This window comes from Equus asinus, chromosome 25 (genome assembly GCF_041296235.1).
Source record: "Equus asinus isolate D_3611 breed Donkey chromosome 25, EquAss-T2T_v2, whole genome shotgun sequence".
NCBI classification, from domain to species: domain Eukaryota; kingdom Metazoa; phylum Chordata; class Mammalia; order Perissodactyla; family Equidae; genus Equus; species Equus asinus.
In genome coordinates, this window is record NC_091814.1 from 12,875,292 (window position 1) to 12,894,594 (window position 19,303).

At 48.1% G+C, this 19,303-nt stretch overlaps 3 protein-coding genes across 15 annotated transcripts in view; 1 reads left to right on the top strand and 2 right to left on the bottom strand.

Moving 5' to 3' along the window:
- ANP32E (acidic nuclear phosphoprotein 32 family member E) overlaps positions 1-8,611 on the bottom strand; it is a 33,137-nt gene extending 24,526 nt beyond the window's left edge. The window contains exon 1 of the mRNA XM_070496848.1: positions 8,236-8,611. The gene's annotated coding sequence lies outside the window, so the exon portion shown is untranslated. The remainder of the gene's footprint in view (positions 1-8,235) is intronic.
- On the top strand, positions 7,933-17,877 carry CA14 (carbonic anhydrase 14). Of its 12 annotated transcripts, none has more exons than XR_011498003.1 (14): positions 8,186-8,313; positions 10,326-10,422; positions 11,305-11,484; positions 11,879-12,021; positions 12,247-12,342; positions 12,536-12,602; positions 12,781-12,938; positions 13,051-13,171; positions 13,416-13,436; positions 13,547-13,631; positions 13,754-13,879; positions 16,049-16,126; positions 16,208-16,323; positions 17,741-17,877. XR_011498003.1 is itself a non-coding variant. In XM_014865403.3 (12 exons), exons 2-12 carry the CDS (start codon positions 8,259-8,261, stop codon positions 13,815-13,817), a joined length of 1,011 nt encoding a protein of 336 aa, XP_014720889.1. In that variant the 5' UTR covers positions 7,933-8,056; positions 8,210-8,258; the 3' UTR covers positions 13,818-14,216. The 12 variants fall into 12 exon arrangements, 7 of the variants coding, with proteins under 7 accessions (XP_014720889.1, XP_044614470.1, XP_014720891.1 ...); XR_011498004.1 differs by having other exon boundaries at positions 16,049-16,084; XM_014865403.3 differs by lacking the exons at positions 16,049-16,126; positions 16,208-16,323; positions 17,741-17,877 and adding an exon at positions 7,933-8,056 and having other exon boundaries at positions 8,210-8,313; positions 10,326-10,346; positions 13,754-14,216.
- APH1A (aph-1 homolog A, gamma-secretase subunit) overlaps positions 14,498-19,303 on the bottom strand; it is a 43,916-nt gene continuing 39,110 nt past the window's right edge. The window contains exons 3-9 of one of the 2 annotated variants that reach the window (XM_014865406.3): positions 17,826-18,487; positions 17,097-17,267; positions 16,867-16,940; positions 16,511-16,633; positions 16,230-16,357; positions 15,676-15,799; positions 14,498-15,338 (exon numbers count right to left, since the gene is read on the bottom strand). In XM_014865406.3, coding sequence (XP_014720892.1) covers positions 15,274-15,338; positions 15,676-15,799; positions 16,230-16,357; positions 16,511-16,633; positions 16,867-16,940; positions 17,097-17,267; positions 17,826-17,938 — 798 coding nt within the window. In that variant the 5' untranslated portion in view covers positions 17,939-18,487 and the 3' untranslated portion in view covers positions 14,498-15,273. Of the gene's footprint in view, positions 15,339-15,675; positions 15,800-16,229; positions 16,358-16,510; positions 16,634-16,866; positions 16,941-17,096; positions 17,268-17,825; positions 18,488-19,303 lie in introns of those variants that run through there. The other variant, XM_014865407.3, reaches the window with a different exon arrangement.

The window sequence follows — 19,303 nt, forward strand, 5'->3', positions numbered from 1 at the left end:
TGGTTAAGTTCGCACGTTCCACTTCAGCAGCCCGGGGTTTGCTGGTTCGGATCCTGGGTGCGGACATGGCACCACTTGGCAAGCCATGCTGTGGCAGGTGTCCCACACATAAAATAGTGAAAGGTGGGTATGGATGTTAGCTCAGGGCCAGTCTTCCTCAGCAAAAAGAGGAGGATTGGCAGCAGATGTTAGCTCAGGGCTAATCTTCCTCAAAAAAAAAGGAAAAAAAGAAAAAAGAATATAGGTATTTTGTTTGTTGTGTGGGAGTTTAGCATGCCAAATCAAAATTTACACAGTTACAAGATAAACAACTTACTCAATGCACAATGCCTGTCGATAGGATTTTGGTATACTCTTCTGCCATGTGTTTCAGTAAGTATGTTCCCCTGTTTCTTTATTAATACAGTTTAGATTTTTGCCAAGGCTGTGTTTTTGTTTCTACTTAACTTCAACTCAATCAAGCCAATGGCTTCCACAGAATGCCAAAAGCAGTCTTAGTAATCAAAGTGTTGAATGCAATCCTACTGAAATATATCAAAATTTGATAGAAGCTGGGTGACTGGTGCAATATGGTCCATTTCATTAAGCTTTTCTCCTGCTTGGTTATTTGAGCTATCTTGACAAGTAGTATTTTGCATTAGTATAAATTACTTTAGCATTATGATTTCTTATAAAATGATGGGTTTACTTTCAATGTGTATCCTTGAAGAGCTTGCTACACTCACTCATGTAGACTTTACTCATCTTTAAGCCAAAATTTCCTCCAAATGAACAGATCTCTCACTTTACACTGAAAATCCGTAAGAAGATGGGATTCATTGTATAGAAATTTAACCATGATACAAATGAATTTTATTTGTGTGATAACTAAAATTTCACGAGGAAAAGAAAAATACTGAATTTTTGCCTAATTATGGAACACCAATTGTAGGGTCCTTTGTTTATTTCCCCAAAGAAAGAAGAAAAGAGTGACAACTTGTGTATATACCATTGGAGGAGTATAATATTTATAGACAGCAATATGGCAATAAATATAGCAAAAACTCTAAAATAGTGCATACCCCAAATTAAAGCCAAAATGAAATATCACTACACATCTATGAGAATGGCTACCTTTATTTGGTAACTGACACTGTGAAGTGCTGGAGCAGCCAGAGCTCTCATACACTGCTGGTGGGAATGAAAAACAGTACAACCACTATGAAAAATGGTTTGACAGTTTTTACAAAGTTAAACATACACTTACCATACAACTCAGCACTGGGTATTTAATTAAGAACAATAAAAACATATGTCCACTCAAAAACCTCTACTCGAATGTTTATAGTGGTTTTATCATGGTTGCCAAAAATTAGAAACAACCCACATGTTCTTCAACTGGTAAATGGATAAACAAACTGTGGTACATCTACATAATGGAAAAGCTCAGCAATTAAGTGAAGCAAATTCCTGATATGCAACAACATGAATGAATACTAAGTGAGAGAAGCCAGACTCAAAAGGCTACATACTGTATAATTTAATACATCAGACATTCTGGGAAAGGCAAAATTATAGGGTCAGAAAGCAGATCAGTAGTTATGAAAGGATGAGTGTGGGAAGAGAAGCCGACTACAAAGGGGCACGAGGGAACTATGGTGGCGCGGGGGTGATGAACCGTTCCGTATCTTGATTATGAAGGTGGCTACACAACTGTATGGATTTCTCAACACTCAGAACTGTACATTTAAGGTGCATTTTACTCTATTTCAATTATACCTTCTTAAATCTGACTTTAAAAAAGGAGTTTGAGATTTTTCATACTAAAAAATTAAAAAATATATATACACCCTCTTGCGATTCTACTTCTAGGAAATAATTGGACAAGGGTGTAAATATATATGAACAAGAGTATTATAATTGAAGTACTGTTTGTCATAGGTAAAAATTTTTTAAAAACCTAATAGTTCAAAGGCAGAGAATTGGTTAAATACATTAGGTTACTTCTATACAATACTACGGAGTTTAAATTGATGACAGTGGAGCCAGCCCAGTGGTGCAGCGGCTAAATGCACTTGTTCTGCTTTGGCGGCCCAGGGGTTCCCTGGCTCAGATCCCAGGTGCAGACACGGCACCGCTTGGCACGCCATGCTGTGGTAGGCGTCCCACATATAAAGTAGAGGAAGATGGGCATGGATGTTAGCTCAGGGCCAGTCTTCCTCAGCAAAAAGAGGAGGATTGGCAGCAGTTAGCTCAGGGCTAATCTTCCTCAAAAAATAAAGAAAGAAATAAAAATTAAAAAAATAAATAAGTAGATAGTGATATATAATTACTGACATAGAAGAATAGAAGAACGTTCACAAAATAGTATTAAGGAAAAAAGGTTATATGCCAATTATGTACATAGTACGGTGTAGTTTTTGTAAAAAACCAGTATTTATACACACAAAATATATGCATTTAGATGTAGCTTCATAGAAAAAAGTTTGTAAGGTATCAAAATGTTAACAGGGGTTATCTCTAATTGGGAGAATTTTGAATGATGTTATTTTTACTATTTTTGTTTTTTTGAATCTTCTATTTTCCCTAGACTAATCAGGTATGATTTGTATAATTAAAAAATAATAAGAGGAAAAGTGACAAGCCATTGCTAAGATCTGATGTTCCCTACCTTTCTGGAGCCAACTCTAAGTAATTATTTCCTTTTTATTTTTTAAAAAAGGAGCAAAAAAGTCAATTCTTCCCAATGTGCATGGATTTATAACCATCCTGTGATAGTGCTAATTAAACAAAAATATATGTAAAACATGAAATAATAAGCATATTGGATGGTAGAAAAATGGGGAGAATGCAGGCTCTAGGAGCTCATTAATAACTGGATTGCACTTCTGCAGATGTTCCTTAGAAATGACCTGAAGCATTAAAAAAAAAGGGAGAGGTTGTTGGTTTTGTATCTGGATCTCCTCCTCAGATCAATGCTGCCCCACCCACTAGGAGAATTAACTGAGGCAGCAGCAACCAGAGCCAAAAATGTCTTCTATTTTCTTTAAAGGTTTTTGTTTTTGTTTTTTAAGTATGTTAACACATTTTGAGTGAAAGATCAGTGAGAGCCTGATTCTTTGTCCTAGTAATATTTCTATGTGACCTCAGCCAACGCCCTTTACCCCTCAAGACTCATGTTTTTTAAAAAAATGTATAGATATTTTGAAGCAAATAAAATGTCAATGAAAGCACAGCAAACTTTCACTATAAGGTTTCAAAGAACAAATCATTTGTCACAATCTGATCTGAGAACAGACTTTTTATTTGGGGGATGATTAAACCAGTAATAAGCTACCCATGGCCACGAGATTTTGCTATATTATCCTCTGAGTCCTATTCCTATAGCAATTCAGACATAACAGTTCTTTCAGAAAGAAAGAAAAAATCTCTAACTAGAACCTTCTCATCAATGAAGGGAAGTGGTAGAAGTGATCATGTCTTTTGCTTGGGTTGGTACACAACCTTCATCTGAGTTAGATGAATGGTAGAGAACAAGAAGAAAAGGGAAAAGACAGGCAGAATGAAGTGCCACCAGAGCAGACGGAACAAACAATTACAATTACAGGGCACCATGATATCCTTTTTCCTTAGTCTTTTCAGAGGAAGCAGTTCATTAAACATAATAAGGAGAATCCTGCTTTGACATAACCTATCCTTTGGTGTCACTCTCAGAGAGGGTGAAGCATGGGTCAGCCTACATTGGAGTGACAATTTTTATCTTCTTGAACATAACTATAAGACCTGGTTATGCTCTCATCCTGTGGGATGATTGTTGATGTCAGGTAAAGAAAATCTCACTGCTAATTGCCTACCTCCGTTGGTTCCCATAACACTTTGCTCTACCACCATTTAGAATGTCTCATGATGTATTCTAGTAATTGAGTAAGGTGTCTGCATCCCCTAAGAGACTGTGAAGTTCTTGAGGGCAGGGATTATGTCTTCTTAACTTTTTATTTCTAGGGCCTGCACGGTGCCCAGCACCTACAAGTACTCAATATACGTGTGTAAACTAATGAAGCAATTGTTGCTAACCTCTACAAAGGTGACTGCAAAGAACAATTCCAGATGGCTGGAATCCTACAAAGAATGGCAAACTCCTTACTACCTCTGCTTCTCCAGTGGGTGTAGGGTATTGATTCTCAAATGTGGTCCCTTAGACCAGTAGCAACAGCATCACCTGGGGTGGTGGTGGTTGTTGTCAGTGCTGCTGAGTCGATTCTGGCTCCTTGTGACCCTGTGTACAGCAGAGTGGAACCTGCTCGGACTTTTTACGCCATCCTCTCACTTTCTGGCACTGTATCAGACAATGTTCCTCTGCTATTCATAGGGTTTTCACAGCCAATTTTTTCAGAAGTGGAAGGCCAGGTTGTTCTCCCTAGTCTGTCTTAGTCTGGAAGTGCCACTGAAACTTGTCCACCATGGGTGACCTGCCAGTATTTGAAATCCTGGTGGCATCGCTTTCAGCATCACAGCCACAGGCAGCCACCACAGTATGACAACCAACAGACGGGTGATGCGGTTTCCCCACTAAGAAATGAACCTGGGCCTCAGAAGTGAAAGTGATGAATCTTAACCACTAAAGCACCAATCACCTGGGGTACCTGTTAGAAATGCATCTCTCTGGACATACCCCAGACCTACAGAATTAGGAGCTATGGGAGGAAGCCCAGAGATCTGTATTTTAACAAGCTTTCTAGGTGATTCTGATGCACACTGACATTTGAGAACCGGTAGTGTAGGAGAACGTTCAAGGGTGTCTGTGTCCTCGTGCTGGTTTAGCTTAGCAGGTATATGACTAACCACAGGAGAATCCTGAAATCCCTCAAAACTCAGTCTTTACAGGGTACAACAAGGGAGTTGGAATGATGCCTGAGGACCTTTCTGGTCTAAAATTCTGCAAAATACCAAAGGCAGAATGTAAATATATGTTCCAATGACTAGATTCATTCATTCAATCAGCAAATATTTACGTACCAGGCAGTGTTCTGGGCATGAAATCAATGCATGACACAAAATTACTCCTTTTTAATTAAAGTTGCAATAGTTCAGACCACAAACTTTTACCTGTCTTCTGTCTACAAGATTCTCATACTGCATCTGTCGTGCAACGAGAACTGGGAAACTAAGAAAATGATCCAAAGAGTTCTGACTATCCCCATCCCCAAATTACTTTGACTTTAATTCTTGAAAACTTTTGTGTGATTACCTATCAAATCAGAATATCTCTGGGTCTACAGTATTTCATGGCACAACATGGCTTGCCTTTTAGGAAATCAAATTCCATCTAATTCTGTCTCCTCCTTGATTCTCTCTTCTCAGCAATTAGTTACCACCTGGACTGCTTAAGTTCCTGTGTTGACCATTCTCCTTTCCTTTTGGTCTGCCTTCCTCCTTCATTAACTTTCACATACCCCACCACAAAAACTCAGAGCCCTTTGTGGATTCCTGTAAAGTTTTTCAGACTATTTAGGATATTTAGTGAGTTTAAATACCCTTTTTAAAAAGGACCTTTTAAGAAAAAATTAACGAAATAGGCAACACAGTTGGACACTTTTGATTCTCCGATCTGTTCACGTTTCACTGAATTTAAAAGGACAGCAGATGGCGCCAGAAGGCAGCAAAATACCTTGGTTTTAGGAGGGTTTTAGCCAACCCGAGTGAGGAATGGGCTGGAGGGGGAGAAGCAGGAATTGAAACAAAAGTGCTCGTTTGAGTAGCAGCTAAGGTGGAGAGAGTGTATGTGTGAGAGAGAGAGTGAGAGAGAGCGAGCGAGCGAGCGAGCAAGCGAGAGAGAGAGAGTGTGTGTTGGGATTAGGAGGTGTCTTTTTTAACATATAAGGGTCCTTTTGACAACCTATTCCAAATCAGTCTGGTGACAACAGGAATATCCACAGTAAAGCCAAAGATCAAAGTCAAGGGAAGTCCCAGGAGGGCGGCGTTTGCCTCCTTTCTCCCTTTCTCCTAGAAACCAGGGCCTTTGTCCATTGAGGAAGCACGAGGGCCTGGAGGGGCTGCTCAGTCAGAAGTGGAAAGTGCTGATGTGGGGCTAGGACATCTTTGTTGAAACAATGTTGAATTGTGTGGGCAAAATCCCGAAGCCCATCAGCAGTGAAACACTTCCCAGAAGGAATGACACACAAAACATTTTAAATTAAAGTTTTAAAAACTAAAAAATTCATAGACAACCGGGAGGTGGCGCCTGGCGAGACACACTACTGCCTTGGGAGGCTGCATCACAGTCCCAGACGCTCCAAAAGAACTCTGTCCTGGCAGAGGTCACTCTGCCCAAGCATCTTCTTTCCTACCGTGCAAAAAATCTCTGCTTTATTTCTTTTTTCTCTTCCTCTGTGTTAACTAACCTGATTCCCAGGAAGTCTGATTTACACTTTAAGCCTTTCATTCTTCTTAGATGGGACAGGTGGGGCTTTGGGGGAACCTCAAATCATAAACTTTTCTGTAAGGGAAAAATAATTGGAGGGTGATGAGAGAATTAAAAAGGAAATGACATCTGCAAAATAGCTTTGCTTTGCAGATCAATCACAGGGGACAGAAAGGCACGGCGGGCTCCTGCCTCTGCAGGCGCTGATGAGCCAGGACGTGCATTATTCTGCTCATTTGGCTTTCATCCTGCTCCCTATTTAGCTTCTGCTCCCTTTGTTTTGGCTATTTATTGCTACTTGGCAGGAGGAAGGTCGGCAGAGGGAGCTCAATCAGGTGCATCTTCCTGGCTGGTGACTCTGGTGAAGGGTATGGAGAAGAAAGAGGTTTCAATGTCTGGCATGAAATTATCTGTGAGTTTCACATTCTCTAATGAGGGATTTAGGATGTACATTCCGATCGGGATTTCCAGTCCCGTGGAGGAACAAGCACCAGCCCACATTCCTGAGACACGGCAGCCTCTATGCTCCACTTGCCCAGCTCCCAGCTCCTGGTGGCAGGCTTCACTCAGCCCAACACGTCCTGCTCAGCCCTTTGTTGGGCGGGAGGGAAGACCCCGGGCCCCTCTTCCAGCTGGATCACATGGTCTCTCTGCTCCCTCCCCCCCTTTCTCTGGAGTCTGCCCTTTTTTTGATGGTGGGAGCGATTGTTTCTAAGGTCTCCCCATCTCTCCTCCTGCGCTGGCCTCCCTGCCAGGGGTCAGTGTCCTCTTCAGTGACAAAAGCCGCCCTAGATCTGGGCTCCCTGGGGAGGGAGGTGGCTGGGCCTGGCAGTTGGAGCCGCTGTCTCTCCATGGTGCTACTGCAGCCCCTCCCCCACTGGGCATACAAATGGGCTTTATACAGCAAACAAACCACCCCCCACCCAGGCCACACAGGCACGTGGACCCAGGCCTCACCGTGGGAAGGGGGTGGTGACAGGCGCAGGAGAAAGAGATTACTCCAAACAAGTTCTCTTTGCCTCACTTCTCTTATTCGCCACAACCCAGGTTTTAGTCCTTGACTTCCTACCCTCCCCCAGCACCCAGAGTCTCCCAACTCCTTCTTGTTACCTCTCTCCTAACTCTGGACTCTTCCTATTCCAGGGCAGCTCAAATTCTGCAGGGGACTGGGAACAGGTCCTCCCACCATCTGCCCGTACTACCCAAGGAGTTGCTCCTCAAAGAAGCCAGACAGGGAATGAGAACCCAGTGTCTCCCTGAGGAGGCTGGATTAAACCCCAAAGCTCGCCTTCCCTGCCCCTGCCCCTGCCCACTCCAGGGGACACTCATCTGAACAGTGTCTGTGTGAACAGCAGAGGAAGGAAGAGCTCACCCCAGCTGGGCTCCTGAGCCAGGGCCAGGACTCCTGTGAAACCCGCCGCGCTCGGCTGTGAGCAGGGCCATCCTGCGTGCCTAATCGGCTATTTAAGGAGCTGTTCGCCAGCAACCCAGGCAGCCCCCCCTCCCCACGTACACCCTTTCAGAGCCACCTTAAAAGCAGGAGGCAATTGTGAAGTCGCTGGCCAGCAAGTGGAGGGAAGACTGCAAGAGGGAGATAAAAAAGAGAACAGAGAGAGAGGCAGCAGGACTTTTGTCTTGGGGACTCAGAAACCCACGGTACCCTAGGAAAACCAAATCCCCTGGAAGCCCGCAGAGACATAGAAATAGCAAGAGAAAAAAATAAATACACTCAACTTCAGGAATCTCCTCTCCCTCTCTCTCCCTCTCTCTCTCTCTCTCCCCCTCCCCGCCTCTCTCTGCCTGCCCTAGTCCTCTAGTCCCCAAACTCTCAGTACCTTGTGCTCCTTCTGAGGATACCATGTTGTTCTTCAGCCTCCTGCTAGAGTTGCTTTGGATCCTGGCTGCAGACGGGGGTAGGTACATCTGGATGTCTGTGTGTCTGTGCTGATGTCCACAAGTCGCCATGCATGCTTAACCGGAGGGAGGAGTGTAAAAGGAAGCCTCGGGGCTAGAATAATAGGCTCAGGGATGCAGAGAAAGAGAGGAGTGGGAAGGAGACCACTTTCCTTCTTTTCCCTTTGCCTTTTCAGCCTTGCTGTTTGCGGAGATAGGAGAGAACCAGCCGGGGGCAGGATGTGTACACACACTGCGGGAATCTCTTTGCAGGCTACAGCTTCTCTCTGGAGCCCTTTCCCTCACTGCCCTAGTCCCAGGCAGCCCTCCTGGCCTTCTTTATTTACAAACTCCTCCAATTATGGAGCCAAAGAGGCCTGGAGTGAAAGGATAGAGGGCTGATGGGGGGTGGGGGTATACCCTACACCTCCTGCCTAACTCAGACCCTAGTCCTCAACCATGAACCTCATGGCTGAGGTCCCCTCTTGATTCTACAGGGAGACAAATTCCTCAGTTTTTCCCTAAAACCAGTAGCAATAATAGTCAACGTTGTTGGGCCCTTTACAGTGTACAAAGGACTTTCAGGAGCCCCCAGGAGAGGAGGAGGGACTCTTGGGAGAACAGACCAAGGGGCTCCAGGAGTGTCCCCAGGAACCCTACCCCCCATTTCTGTGTTTCCTGTGGCTAAGCCAGTATCCAGCACATAGTAGGTGTGTAATTAAGATCTGTTGGAAGAACAGAATGTGGTGGGGGAGGGGTGGGCAGTGGTGTCTAGAGAGCGAAAGGGGAATGCAGAGAGGATGATGTCAGGGCAAGGGAAACCAAATGGAGAGTTGCAAATTGCATCTGAGGAAAAAGGAAAAAAATAGGGAAAGAGGAGGAAGAGATGTAGAATTAGTGTGTTGAGGATTTAGTGAGTGGTGAAGGGCAAGGCTGCCAGCCTGCACAGAACCAGGGAACTCAAGTTGTTGGGGTGTCCCACTGAGCTGGCAAACGAGAGGCTGCCACCAGCCCTCCCCTGGGCTGCTTTTCAGGGCGTCTGAACCAAGGGATGGGCCAGCAGAAGAGTCCAGGGATGAGATCAAGGATATCTTAGAAGTCTGAGGAATTTAAGGGAACAAGAAACACAGAGGAAGGAATTTCAGACTTTTCTCCAAAGTCTCCAGCAATTTGAATAATGTAGAGAAAACCCGCAAGAAGGCCTCCCTTTTCCCTTGAAGCAGTTTGGCCCTGGATGAGGTCTCGACCAGCAGACCCCCGGCCTTTCAGCCCGAGACAGGACTGCACGAGAGCCTGGCACGTGACCCAGCTGGCAGCTCTCTTTTTCCACACACAATGCTTCACTTTCATCCTGTCCCTGCCAGCCTGGCTGCCTGTGGCCACCCACCACCCTCAATGTGGAGTGGACCCTGCCCTGACTCCTGCCTTCCTTAGCCAACTGGAAATCTAGGGAGCAGAGGCTCCTGGTGATGGAGAATGTTTCCTTTAGAGTTACTGAGACCAGAAGGAGGAACTTAAACGGGAATTTACAGCTCAGTGCCCTGATTCTGCAACGCTTCAAAGCAAAGGAATAATCGCTCTTCTCCCCTCAGCAGCACCGCCCCCCACTCTGAACTTCTTTCCTTCCGCTTGTTCTAGTCCCTTTCCTCCAAACCCTCTGCCCACACCCTCACCTCACACCAATCTTCTAAGTGTTAGATTGGATTGGCAGAGGCTGGAGAAAACTGACCGTTGGGCAGACTGCACATTTGGATCCAGGTTAATTTTAGTCTCTGGGCTTTATCTCTTTTCATTTCTCCTCCCCCTTTACTTAGCAAACACAAGGACAGCCTGGCTGGTAATTTTAAATAGGCCCCCCGACCTTTCCACCGAGGTGTCCAGTTTCAGGGCTTCCTCTGGGAAGTGCTGGAGTGGAGGGAGGAGAAAGAGCAGAGGGAGGTGGAGCAGTGCAGAGTGCCCAAGAGAGAGGGGAGTGGAGGAGGGCGCTGCTCCAGGCTGCACTGGCTGTAACTCAAAGTACTCTGCCTTGCAGGTCAACACTGGACCTATGAGGGTGAGAGCAGAACCCAAGACCTACGACACCCCTTGCACACTGGGACCTCTTCACCTGGCAGAAAGACTGTTGCCGTGTGGGTGGGGAGGTTTCCTTTAGCTTCTCACCCTAGCTCCTCCCTTCCCCATCTCCTCTTGTCCTAGGTTTTGCATATATAATTCCTGGACTCTGTTCTAACTATCAAATCCCACACCTCCTGATTCAGCAGAAAAGCCAGTTATGTCCTCAGTCAATCCATGTGGAAGTGAGGGAGCTGGAGTGGAAAGGAAACCAGGTGGGGAAAGAAACCCTGAGCTTAGCTGCCAAATCTCCTCCTGGCTCTCTCTTTATCCTAATCAATCCCACCCTCCCACTCATATCTGGCATTAGGACAGAGCTTGAGATCACAGGTGAGGAAGAGGCTGGTAGGAGAGTTTGTGACCCTGATAGAGGTGAACTCAATTCCTTTGAACTCCTGATTAATAACAACGGAATTCCAGAGTGAATGCAAGGTCCAGTGTGAGAGCAAGACATGAATGATTACAAGTCAACAGATCTGAATCCCAAGGCCACTTGCTACAGTCCCACAGAGACCCTCTCTCCAGGGTCATTTTCTTCCCAGTTGTCCTGCTCCTACTCTAATCCCAGCTCCCTGGGTACACAGGCTTCCTACCCACCCCTGTTCCTCTTATTCAGCTTTCTTGCTCTCAAACTACAGGTAAGTAAAGCCATTACTCCCCATCTATCACGAGAGCCGGGGAATCATCACTGCCTCTGGGGAGGTGAAGGGAGTTGCAGCAGCAAGCCCAGCAGGGACTCCTACCTCACCCAGCCCTGCACAACTCGGGGTTTCACCTGGGGTGGAGGGAAGAGCATTTCTACCTCCACACAGATGTATTACTTGGGGGGGGGGCGGGTTGCTCAAGTGTGGCTGGGGCTGAAGGACATGACAAATGTCCATGGTAACTCCCCCCACCAGGTCCACATGGTCAAGACCATTGGCCAGCCTCTTACCCTGAGTGTGGAAGCAATGCCCAGTCCCCCATAAATATCCAGACGGACAGTGTGACTTTTGATCCTGAATTGCCTGCTCTGCAGCCCCACGGATATGACGAGCCTGGCACTGAGCCTTTGGACATGCACAATAATGGTCACACAGGTAAAAAGCCCAGGCTGCAAGAGGGTGTAGGCTCCAGTTCCAATCTTAGGAGGCAGGGAAAGAGGCCTTCTCCTAACTTCTGAATTCTCAGAAGACTTCATCTATAAATATGGAGATGTGAGAATGGGGATGAGGCTCCAGCAGCCAAAAAAGGGAACTGAATGTCTGTGATCAAGATCTCTATGGATGGATTAGTATCATAGCATCAACTTGATCCTGACTGAGAAAGGGGTAGAAGTTCTAGAAAAGCAGTGACCTCTGGGAAGAGCTGGGTGCTACTGGGGGAGGGAGAGAGAAAAGGCTGGCCAAGTCTCCCAAGAAGTGGTGGCAACTCACAGGTGGGAATGTGTTCACATTCCTCCATCAACCCTAGCTTGCTCTCTTTTCCTCACAGTGCAACTCTCTCTGCCTCCTGCCCTGTACCTGGAAGGACTTCCTCAAAAATATGTAGCTGCCCAGCTCCATCTGCACTGGGGTCAGAAAGGAGCCCCGGGGGGGTCAGAGCACCAGATCAACAGCAAAGCCACAGCTGCAGAGGTACCAGGGAGCAAAGCTTGGACTAGGCAACAGTGACAGGCATGGGTGGTGCTGGGGAAAGGAAGGATCTGGAAACTGGGGAAAGTCCTACTTGGTGGATAAGGTCAACCTTTATGGGACAGATTGAGGGCATGCTAGAGGTGGTGTTGGTGGCTAGGGTCAAAACCTTTGAGAGGAGGTAGTAGAAAAACATTAAATGATTCAATCTCCTCTCCCCTCCCTCAGCTCCACATCGTACATTATGATTCTGACTCCTATGATAGCTTGAGTGAAGCTGCTCAGAGACCTCAGGGCCTGGCTGTCTTGGGCATCCTCATTGAGGTCAGTGGCCCCCAATCCCTCCCAGGTCTCTCTCCACTCCGTCTGTATCCCTCAGCCCTATTCTGCCCATGTCTGTTGGTGGTCTCCCTCCCAAGGCAAGTCAGCAACCCACTCTGACCATTTATTCTATACATGAATGTCTTATTGCGAACATGGATTCATTCCAAACTCTCTCCCTTTCTTCCCCTTCCAGGCGGGCGAGACTAAGAATCCAGCTTATGAACACATTCTGGGTCACCTGCATGAAATTAGGCATAAAGGTGGGCCCTAAAAATCTATCTTAGGACAAAGTACGATTAGAGTTCAAGGAAAATTCCCCTAAGACGCCTGGGATGAAGCAGTGAGCTTTAGGGCCAGGGGGCTTCACTTCTGGGAGCCCTGTCTAGGTAAGCTAGCGTGCAGTGAGAGGAAGATGAGTCCTAGTCTGTTCTCCTCCAGATGAGAAGACCTCCGTGCCTCCCTTCAACGTGGGAGAGCTGCTTCCCCCTCAGCTGGGGCAGTTCTTCCGTTACAATGGCTCGCTTACCACACCCCCCTGCTACCAGAGCGTGCTCTGGACAGTCTTCAATCAAAGGGCCCAGATTTCAATGGAACAGGTAAGTGGTGGAGAGGTGAGGGAGCAGAAAGACACCATTGTAACCTCAGACCCTTTTCCACTCCCCAAAGCGAGTGACATTTCCCCGCCAATGCCACTCTTCTACTCCTCAGCTGGAAAAGCTTCAGGAGACACTGTTCTCCACAGAAGGAGAGCCCCCTGAGCTCCTGGTACAGAACTACCGAGCCCCCCAGCCTCTCAATCAGCGAACAGTCTTTGCCTCTTTCATCCAAGGTGAGTGCACAGGGCTCGGAAAAGGAGATGGGAAACTGGGGGACTCAATGGCAGCAACTAGGGAGCCCCTGAGAAGGAAAAGAAGGCTAAGACAGGAAGAGGTTCCCAGGACTTGCTTGGACTGGGAACCATCCCCGAACCCCGAGTAGCCAGGTGATTTCCCCAGGCATGGAAGTACAGTGTGCTTCTCCCAGCTGGGATGGGGATGCGAAGTCTCACTGACCTAAGTTTTCTTCCCTTACAGCAGGATTCTTGTATACCACAGGTAAGACAGCTCTACCCAGGTATGGGGTGGGGGACTCCTCAGCGAGTAAGGGAAAGGCTCAAAATCTCTGTTAGTCCTAGGCTGACACCTTCCACCTTTGTCTTTCCCAGGAGAAATGCTGAGTCTAGGAGTGGGAATCATGGTTGGCTGTCTCTGCCTTCTGCTGGCTGTTTATTTCATTGCTAGAAAGATTCGGTGAGGTCCTACTTTCCATTCTTCTAATCCTTTCTTTTCTACTGAAAAGCACTCTCCTAGTCCACCTCTAATCTGTTTCACCTAGGACACTAGTCATTTCCATGAACCATTCCCCCTTTCAGGAAGAAGAGGATGGGAAGCCGGAAAAGTGTGGTCTTCACCTCAGCACGAGCCACCGAGGCATAGACTCCCTCTTGGACATCATGGATGCCTTCCCGTCATGCCTATGAGGGAGCTTCTAAAATAGGGTACACAGATTGGCCAGAAAATACTATAGGAGATGTAGGGTGACACCCCTCCTTCCTCTGAACAGCCCCTACAGAGAGGCATGGACAGGCCCTCATTTAAGGAAGAACAGCAGAGCCTCCAGCCTCTCAAAACATATAGAAGGAGATCAGACAATCCCTAAGTTGACAAAGCAGAGAGCAAGTTAAATTCTACAGGAAGTTGGGGATGTACCCCAAAGTCCCCCACCCCCTCACCTTTATGTCCCTTCCCCTAGATATAGTGCAGGATCTCCTCTTAGAAAAAAAGGCTGCTGTTGTTGGGGTTCTATTTTTTTGCTCAATATATTTGGAAATTAAAGTTTCTGACCTCACCTCTGGCCTTATCTTTGGGGCTCCTGAGATTAGGAGAGTTCCTTAACCCTTAGGTGGCAGAAGCGGGCAAAGGATAGCGAAAAAGCAGCAGGGATGAATAACTCCTGGTACCCAATTCCTGGAAGGGGAGATCCACTTTTGGAAAATGCTTAACCCATAGTTTCTAACATGTTAGACCACCAGCCCAGATTTCTGCCCTTGCTCCTAAGCTATGCTCGGAGGGGATCAGAGGTTGCCAGGTTAGGAAGGAAGGCAGACAAGAGAGGCAAGAGGGCAAATTAACATGTTATCCCCTCCCTTAAAAGCCAAGTTCCCCCACAATTATAAAGTCCTTTTTATTAGTCAAAATCACAATCACCTTGATTAAAAGGATGGGTCATGCCATCCTCAGCAGAAAATGATACAGTTTATAGAAAACCTCCCTGCCCCCCACACACCCTAATTAAAAACTAGAAAAAATTCTGCCCTCCTTCCCTGCAATGTCATGGTAGTCTGACTCCTCTAGTGGCAATGCAGCTCTGGAGTGGGCCAGCTCACGGCAGCACCCTCCACTTCACCTTGGGGAGAGGAGGGACGCTGGTGGTCGAGGAGGTTAAAACATTAGTTTCAGTAATACCAGTTCCCAAACATGCACTTCCTTCCTTTCCACCAAGGCCTGGGACTATGTGGAAAGGTGGACAGATATGAGCCCAGACACGAGGAGCAATTTGAGGAGGGAAAATACAGTCCAAGGAGGTTAGGAGAAGAATTCCAACATACCTCCTCCCCATACACACAAAAAAAGGCAGTTTGGGTTCTTTATCACACCAAAAATGGCTCCCCTCAGACCTGAGAAAAAGACCAAGATGTCCATTCTGGGGAGGGGGTACTGGGTAACTCAGAGCTCGTCTACCCTTGAGCCTCCATTAATTTCATCTCCATGGCAATGGCTAAGCTAGGTCCCTTTTCTTGGCAACCTGCACTGACCAGTACTGGAGATGGAGCAATACAGGGCGAGGAGATCAGGAGGGCACTCCAGGCCCAGGGGTCCCCCCCAGGTTCCCTCAGTCCTCGGGTGGGATGCGCAGGGCAGAATACACCATCACCTGACTGTCCTCCTGCCGTCGGCCTGCAGAGGGGAAGGGGGGTGAGTCTTGGGCAGGGTAAGAGCAGAGCACTGACACATGGGGAGGCCTGGACAACAAGGGAGTCCCCAGGTGGTGGGGATAAGTGCAGATTCAAACCCACCAGTCACTGACTGGCTGAACCCAGACTGCTCCTAGTAAAGCCTAGAGACTAAAGGTCACAAGTGGACAAAGCAAAACCCTGAAGGTAGTGGGATAGACCGACGAGAAGGAGATAGAGAACAGTGGGCAATGGACCCGGGCTGGGGCTGGGCTCAGTCATGGGCAGTGGGCAGGCAGGTGGGATCTGTCAGGCGATCAGTCCAGGTAGTCAGTCCTTACACGAAAGGCTGCGCTGGATACTTCGGAGGGACCCTCCAGCTGTGATGAAGGCCCAGAGTCCCATGGAAACAGTGACCGCATAGATGGGCAGCAGGCTGGCCTCGTACCAGGGGTTCAGGAATGTCTGGGGATGGGGTAAGAGTAGAAGAGAGGTTAGATTCTCCCTCTGCCTAATCTCCATATTCTCTTTGTGCCTTTGACCCAAATCTCCCCCAGATATCTCACTCAAATCCCCCATTCCTTCCTTTCAGAGCACCAACATGTTGTGGCTAAGGAGACTTGATTTTCAGCTCCCTAAGAGGTTTCTGCCACTCCTGCTCACCTCACGCCAGCTGCATTACAATTTGACTAATCCATTCAAACTCCTCCCCAGGGCATCTCTGGAGCAGATGATACAACTGATGCTGAGGTGAGAAACCTCTAAAGACTCACCTTTCTTCCTCCTCCCAAGGTAAGTTTTAAGACATCAAGAAGTGAGGATATATTTCCCCTCCATCCCACTCACCATTAAATTCTTTTCTCTCTAACTCAGGCCCCTGGTATCCCCAACTCACCAGTCCCGATGTCAGTAGGTGACTCCCAACCACCAGGCCCAAAGCCCAGTACCGTCTCCTCTCACAGGCATCAAAGAACACAACTCCCCAAAAGGTATGGAGCAGGATAATGGCTGCTGTCAGAAAGGCTGCAGGGAGGGAGATGGGGATGAGCTACATCCCTCATCTTCTCCCAGCCTCCTGAGATGGTGAGCCAAAGAAGTCTCCCAGGGAGGGCCAATAAATCAGATCAGGGCCAGGGACAGTTGGGGCATGAAGGTGAGACAGAAAGTGGATCTTACCTGAAGTCAGGAAGTAATAGGGTGAGTCTCCATGGATCCCAACCACACCTGGCCCAAGTGCATCGGCCAAAATATTGATAACAGAGAAGACACCACTGATGATACCGAAGGAAAGACCAGAAACTGGGGGGAGGGAGGGTCTCATCAATGTCAGAGATCACTATAGCCTGATTACCAGTGATCCCTCCCCATTCCAGGTCACAACTCCCCCACACCTACTCTCCTTCCAGACCACCTCTCCTTAGGAGTCAGGTATGAAGGAAAACAAGAAGCCACTTAGAACATGTGGATGTCTAGAGACTTCCCTGGGAAGGGGGTGTCCAACTCCCTCCTGCAGTCCCTCTCCCTTGGCTCACCATAGGCCATCTGGCGGATGGAGATGGGCGATCTTCCGTCCTCACTCAGCGATGCTAACCCCTCATCTGCCTTCCTGGGGTAGGGTGGGGAAAACATGAGGGAAGGCAGGAATGCTCCTTTCCCTCTAATGTCCTCCCTTAGTGCCTCCTCTTCCAAACCACCACCAGGGCTGCCCCACTTCTACAGTGCAATCCTCTGCCCTCCCTTCCAGACCATCCCATCTTCTTACTTAAGCAGCTTGTAGTAGGCAAAGCGGAACACCTCCTGTAGAAGGACAGAGACCGCAGCACCAAATATCAGGAGACCATACTGGAGCCGGGCATCTGACCGGTCGGTCACATGGACCAAGATGAACCAGACCACAGAGGCCAAGAGCAGGGAGACCAGCCAGAAAAATGCCCTGAGGAAAGACAAGGGCAATCAGACAGGCAAGGATAGGGGCAGCCAGAGAAATCAAGGAGGGGAACCAACCAAAGCTGCAGCATGAAAAGTGGAAGTTAAGACTTCCGGATGGTAAGGGAAACAGGGAGGAGATAGGATAGGTATCTCCACCAAGAGAGTCTGTATGGATCTGGACGCAGGGAAAAGGGTAGAAATCTGATTAAAGAGTCTTCAGAGCGATGAGAGCCAGAGTGTACGAGCACAGTAGGGCGAGGTATCCATTCCTGGATTCTCCCTTAGGGCTGGCCGAGGTCAGCACAGCCCCCTTACAAGTCTTGGCCTTGGGCCTCCTCTGACGTCGCCGGGAGGAGTATAGGAGGAATCTGTGAGATCTCTGGAAGGTGGAAACCAACTGCGGTAGAAGGCAAATCACCCAGACCCCTGATTCGACCCTTTCCAATCTTCACCTCCCACTTGTCTCTCCCAACTCAGGCTCCCAGGTTAGCCCCAGTTCCTCCAGCCCCTTCCGGATCTCTCTCTTCGGCGCCCTCCCACGTCTCCCCGACCCCCTACTCACCCCGCGACCAAGATGATGACGCGAAGCGGGTCTCCAGCCACAGTGATCAAGAAAAGTGCAAAGGCCGGGCCGAAAGCGACGAAAGTGCATCCGAAAAACACCGCGGCCCCCATGGCTGGGCAGCTGGGGGCGGGGTGGAGGCCGGGCCAAGAGAGGCGAATGGGAAGAGCACGCCAGCTAGGGAGTACGCGTAGGGTGGCGACGCGACCCCGTGAGGGGCGCGGTGCAATGTCACCCCCGGACCCCGGGGAAGGGGTAGGGGGGGAACCGAAATCCCAGATTCAGGTCTGGGCGCCTTCCTCTACGGAAGCCGAGCAGGGGACAAACCCCGGCCGCAGCCTCTCGGCCACCTCCCATTTAATCCCCACCCCCGGAAGGCCAATGGAGAATCGGGGGGCGGGCGGGAGCTGCGGAGGCGGGGGCGTGGTTGCACAACCTGCTGGGAGTTGTAGTCCCGCTGCCCGTTTGAGCCCTCGACCTCGGTCCGGGGAGTGGCTGGAGCCGGTTAAAGGGTGTGGGCAGGGACTGGGCCTGGGTGGGGCACGGTTTCCTGGGTTCGGCTGGGCCTTGGCCGCGGTTTCCTTTCGTTATTTTCCGGGGAAGGGTGGTAGCAATCCCATCTCTTCTTGAAGAACTGTAGAGGGGGAAGATCCTGTTAGAACCTAAGGGATAAATACAAAGAGAGCACAGGATAAGGGGTGCAGAGAGATAGGGACGGGTATTGTTCTTACTTGAATGAAAGGAAATGGGCTAGAGCTACAGCCTAAGAGATGAAGGTTAGACTTAAAAGTAGGAGCTCTTTGAACAGACTAGTATAGGAAACATGCAATACGGTATCGCTAATGAAGATTTCATCTGTAATGACAAGAGAATCAGAAGCAAGAGAGCAATGCTAGGAAGGAGCTTAGGGGGGATTCAGAGTTAAAACTGTAAAAAGCAATTAGAGAGATGGGGTTGAAGGAAAATGACACGTGTCTGTGTCATGTGTCATACCCGCGTCCCACCCCCGCCCAAGTCACTCAGTTCCTTTTGTCATACTTCCTCTATTTATTTTCTGAAAGTGAACCTCAGTGGTGTCTTTTCCTCAGGCTGGAGGAAGGGGCAAGCATTTTGTATTAGAGTGAAAGAAAGTTAAAGTAGGAGAGGAGAGTATAGTAACCGATTTTAGATGGGGGTGGGGTTAGTCCTTAGGGAGAAGGTTTAGGCAAAAGAGTACCAGAATGGGAAAGTGAAGGAATCTGGAATATTGGTTTCTTTTTCTTTTCTTTTTTTTTTTTTTTGAGGAAGATTAGCCCTGAGGTAACATCTGCTGCCAATCCTCCTTTTTTTGCTGAGGAAGGCTGGCCCTGAGCTAACATCCGTACCCATCTTCCTCTACTTTATATGTGGGATGCCTACCACAGCATGGCTTGCCAAGCGGTGCCATGTCCGTACCCGGCATCTGAACCGGCGAACCCCAGACCCCTGAAGCAGAAGTG

What these genes read in the sequence shown, in the direction of transcription:
- CA14 (XM_070496849.1), top strand. Translation starts at nt 10,341, where the DNA reads ATGAGGGTGAGAGCAGAACCCAAGACCTACGACACCCCTTGCACACTG. An exon ending in GCACAATAATGGTCACACAG is followed by an intron (nt 11,485 to 11,878) that starts GTAAAAAGCCCA and finishes TTTTCCTCACAG; the next exon opens with TGCAACTCTCTCTGCCTCCT. An exon ending in CTTTGCCTCTTTCATCCAAG is followed by an intron (nt 13,172 to 13,415) that starts GTGAGTGCACAG and finishes CTTCCCTTACAG; the next exon opens with CAGGATTCTTGTATACCACA.